This window comes from Neolamprologus multifasciatus, chromosome 7, assembly GCF_963576455.1.
Source record: "Neolamprologus multifasciatus chromosome 7, fNeoMul1.2, whole genome shotgun sequence".
Classification (NCBI taxonomy): Eukaryota; Metazoa; Chordata; class Actinopteri; order Cichliformes; family Cichlidae; genus Neolamprologus; species Neolamprologus multifasciatus.
Window position 1 is genome coordinate 25,430,035 of NC_140445.1, and position 5,020 is coordinate 25,435,054.

Sequence of the window (5,020 nt, forward strand, 5' to 3'; positions counted from 1 at the left end):
CTTTGTCAACACTATTAATAAACTTAGGCATGTGATTTAAAACAGCAGTGCTTTCTGGTGTCTTCTAAAAGTTACTAGGAACACATTGCATTCAGTGGCTCAGTGTGCGAGGTAGCTGCACTGGGGTTAGCCTAGCTGCTGCTTTTCTGACAAACGGGTACTGAGGTGAGGACAAAAGTGGCATCACTTACTCTACTGTAACAGGATGACTTAAAATTGATCTAGTGCAATATTAAACTATATTAACCTGATGATGCTGATATGAAGAGAAAACATCACTTACTTACTAGATAACACCAATGAAAATGTAGAGAATATGAAGCCATTTTCATGCATGTACTCTTAACTTCTCTAGATGTAATCTGATAGAAGTGCAGGGAAAAATGCAAATATCCCACGCAATTGGATCGGATGGTTTTTTTTTTGTTTTTTTTTTGTTTTTTTTTTTTTGGGGGGGGGGGTAAACCTGTCAGCTTCATGGGTCCGTGTGATGTTTGAACAGAGCACCTAATACTGCAGCAAATCTAACATTTCCAGCACACTGCAAATTTATTTCCTGCTGCTCACTACAAGTGAGAAAAGCAGAAAATATCTCAACCAGATTGTTCCAAAACTGTCCTAAATTTGTGTTTGAAAACAGCTTATGTCTACAAACACTATGATATTCTGCCCTGATGGTTGGCTGTGCACACTGTAGTAATTAAAATAAATCTCAGGTTGGCTGCAAAGCAAAAAGAAAATTTAGTGCGAGCACACAAGCTTTGAGATTCAACTATAATTCCACATTTACTCATTATTCATCTCTGAAGCTCCTCAGTGACATTTAAGCTATTTCAAGCACAATAGATAGTCACGGTCTAATGTTTTTCTGCTGAGCTTGCAAGTCAACACAAGCAACTATGCATCCAAACCCCATTTAGACTAATTTCTTTTGAGGAGGTTGAGTTAAATCATAAATATTACAATAAATACACCTCTAAGCAGGAATCCTTATATCAACAGCTCTTTAGCCATGGTTAACACAAAATCATTAAGTCACAAAATGTACAAGGCTTTGTTGACACTACGTGTTTAAAAAACAAAACAGATTTTCCTTCTCCATGGATTTTAGCCTTTTAGCCACACACGCAGTTTTAGGTCACTGAAACTGGCCTTTTGGAAATCATGGGTCAAGAAATTCAGAAAAGGCATTTGCAGGGTTGGCAGTTTTTGACGTCGCAGAGCCTGTGGTTCTGATTGGCCGACATGGCTTCGTGGTTTGTCCACTTGGCATGTTCTTATCAGTGCTTCTATTGTGTTTCTGTATGTTTTCTTTTTTTCCCCTCTATAAACTGCCTCTGTCGGTGTGTGTGGTTCTTTTCTTCCTCTTTTTTCTCAAAAAAATAGATTAATGTATGCAAATTAGACCAGAGAGAATTTTGAAGTGGCTGAATTTTCCCAAAGTCCTTCTAGAAGAAAGTCTTGCCACTGAGCAGCCATCTGGGTAAATCTTTGTAGCACTTGTTTGGGGAGTTAGTTTAAAGCAAGTATCTAATGAACTCCAACTTAAGCGGCAATTGAGACAAACTACACTCACAAAGGAAATTTTTTAAATGATAATGAAATTATGTATAGATTTTTCCCAAAAGCCTTTCCCCCCCTCTCAGTTAACATTTCATAACCATCTTTGCTGTTCTGAATAAATTTCAAACAGTATAATGTCTCCGATTCCTCTTTTTCACTCTCTTGGATGGAGGTTATCTGTTTTTCAGATTCCCTTTGTACTAAGCTACCTTCAACAAGTGTTAAAAAGTTGAGAATGAACAATACGTTAACACTGTTAAAGCAAGGCCTGGGGACAGATGATAATAAATATGTTCAGAGCAATCCCAGATAGCTTACCGATCAAGAGGATTGTTACAGGTTGTTTTCCCAATAACATATTAAATCATCATCATTAGCTTTTGAATTCATACTTGATTTAATCTGCCTCACTATAACTTAATTATCAGCATATATAAAATGGTCATGTGTAGGAGTGCATATAAAATAACCCCAAATCATTTTTTATGTTTGTAGAACAGTATAGATAACAGTGCACCTGGAAAATATTCTTAATTTGATCATATAATATAAATTTTTAAAAATATATATATTTGATTATGAAAATTCATAATCAAACGTGGAAGTAAAAAAAAAGATCAGCCCTATGAAGACGTTGGGCTGTGAGGTTGATGGAGTGTTATCCACCCACATTACAGCAGACTGTGTATCAAAGTCAGAACAGCTGTTTGGGGCAAGTCATGCCTGAATGTTTCTATTCATACCTTTTTAAAAAAATAAATAAATAATCAAACAAAGTTAACCCTCCTCCCCTCCCAGGCAGAGATGATCTCAGTCCTATAAATTTAATTAAAAAAAGAAAAATGATGGGGCTGTAATATTGTGAAGACATATTTCAATGTTAGCCCCATTTAAAGCAAAAGAATAAATGGACATTATCTGCTGTGTTACGAATCGATCCACTGATTTAACCACATCTGGAGGTAGTTTTGCGCTTTGATCCGATCTCATCGAGGTGTAAATCCACCTTGATCGGCAGTGGGTTTTATTGCTGCTGTGTCACATAAATTAGGCTTACTATGTTAATTAATCCTCACAAGTGCTTCTCTTATCTTCTGATATATCACAGCCGTTGACAAGTCAAACAGGATCATGAAGCTTGTTTTTTTGGACACTAATTTGCATTCTGAGATCCAATCACATTGCACACAAAATTAATGACAACAACCCTTTCAAATATCAAGTTTCATTGTAAAAGCCTGTGGACTGGGTGTAGTCATAAAAATTGTGCATAAAAAAAAAATACAAACTATTTTCTTTCTTTGGCCTCACATTTTACAGTGATTTGGACTTTTTATAAAACACATTTACCACACAAACAGTTTGATAGATCACTTATGAAGCTAAAAGCACACAGTGGCACCCTGCTGGCAAAAACGTTGGGAAAAACTTTGTTTTATCTGCATTTACAGATATCGCTGTACTGGGAAAGGCTTTTGTTCACTGATCCAAAACTGATGAAAGATATTCAATTGTGATTTTTTTAAAGAGCATGGATACTGGGATTTTCAGAGGCAGAAGGTTCACAAAAAGTGTGACATTAAATAAAGGTTAGTCTATGAAATAAACACAGTCGACTTGTACAACTCAATGAATGCACTCTCTTAGGGAAGACCCTGTTGGCTCGGCCTTCTCAGACTCAAAACAATCTTGTAGTAGACATGACACAAACACTTAATCTTTAGTTCATAGATCAGACAAGTATAACCTAGTATAGATTAACTAGGCCATAAGAAAGAGGTCGTTTTCGGAGACAACGCATTTCACTTATCACATCATCTCTGAATGATTTCGTGTAATCTATACTTTCGCCGACCACAAAAATTACTATGACACTATAGTTATATATCGTTTCTATACCTCGAGACCTGATGGTGCCATCTGTGACCGCCTATCGCTTGTCACTGTATGGAAAAAATGCATTTTTGTGACATGACACCGATGCTAGCTTAGCTACAGCCGAACCTTTGTTATTGTGTGAGCAGCAGGTCGACGACGAATGCCAGCTAGCGCTAATTTGTTGGCACGGACAACAAACTAAGCCTTTTAACACTGTCATGAAATGCTGCGTTTATTGTGCACAACTGGGTTTACCAACAAAGCCAGCCGTACTCCAAAAAGCGAAGGAAAATTCGCAAAATGACCACCCCATTGTGCTTTAGCTATCAGCAGGGCAGCTAACTCGTTAGCATTTCCTTACAACAGCCACCATTGGATTTAACCGATGCTGGACAATGTTAGCACGGCATCAGCTGGGGCTGCTCGTTAGCTACGGCTAGCCAAAGTTAGCAGTTTAGCAAAAAAAAAAATATCAAGCTGATGGAAAAATATCTGGATGAGTGACCTTTTGCTCTGAAGACGTTTATAAATGCATGTGAAAGTGTCGATGTGAAGAGACAAAGGTTTCTGTATACTGACAGAAATACAGATCGTTGGTTTAATGACCTATTGCAATCTGGTTTAGCAATAGCAACAGCGGCTACCAGTCGGTAGCGCAATGCCTGTACGCACTCACCAGGATGAGTAGCCTTGCTCCGCCATATCGCCAAAAACAGTGGGTTCCGCGACTGTGGCTAACACAGATTCAGGTCCCAGTGACAACCCGTCGGGACCCGGGAGATGTTTTCTTGCGTTTCTTTCACAATTCGACGTCTTAGCGGTTACTTTTTGGTGACAACATGGTGATACATCCCGGCAGCAGCTAGTAAGAACTAGCTGAATATCTTGCGGTTAAAACGAGAGTGATGGTTTGCTATCGTTAGGTGGACTAGACAAAGCACCCCGAGAAAAAAAAGACACAGCTGTTATTTTCGGTGGTTTCGCTAGTGTCCTGCTGTCACTCCAACCGAGAAGGCTCGGTCTCCAACGATGCTACACCCACAGTAAATCCATATTCAGCTCGCTGTATGCAGACTAAATTCGGATATTCCTCAAGTCTGCACCTCTAGCTGTTATGGAAGACGTTCAGCTTTGTTTTCTATGGCGAGTCCACGGGAGCGCGCAAAATCGCCCTACTGAAGAGGTTTACAAATAGGACGTGCACAGAAACGCTTTCATGCATCGAAAACGTTTGTAATGGTTTCCCCTCCCGGCAGCACTGCAGCCTATCATATACACAGCGATTGTGAAAGGCAACGAGTTGTTGCAATTAATTGCTGAATTATGTGACATACAAAATACGGAAAAAACGGGAATGAATATTTAACCAATTTACTTTAGTATTATGACAAAAAATAAAAATGTAAATTAAATTAAAAATAAAAAAAGTTTTTTTCAGAGCGAATTAAATTGAATACGTGTGTATAATTATAAAAAAAATTCGTTTTAAGATTTTTAAAAATATTATTTTGCATAATGCGACTCCTTTGGTGATCTTTTTTTTTTTTTTTTTTTTTTTTTTTAAAAAGGGACCAAAAGC

The 5,020-nt window shown here is 37.9% G+C and overlaps 1 protein-coding gene and 1 long non-coding RNA gene across 2 annotated transcripts in view; both read right to left on the reverse strand.

Moving 5' to 3' along the window:
* LOC146514385 (uncharacterized) overlaps window positions 1-4,111 on the reverse strand; it is a 9,756-nt gene extending 5,645 nt beyond the window's left edge. Inside the window, exon 1 of the long non-coding RNA XR_014875365.1 lies at window positions 76-4,111. This is a non-coding gene — a long non-coding RNA (uncharacterized LOC146514385). The remainder of the gene's footprint in view (window positions 1-75) is intronic.
* The window catches only part of sppl3 (signal peptide peptidase 3), a 41,374-nt gene extending 36,672 nt beyond the window's left edge, over window positions 1-4,702 (reverse strand). The window contains exon 1 of the mRNA XM_085168544.1: window positions 4,118-4,702. Coding sequence (XP_085024670.1) covers window positions 4,118-4,143 — 26 coding nt within the window. The 5' untranslated portion in view covers window positions 4,144-4,702. The remainder of the gene's footprint in view (window positions 1-4,117) is intronic.
* Between the last annotated feature and the right edge of the window lie 318 nt (window positions 4,703-5,020).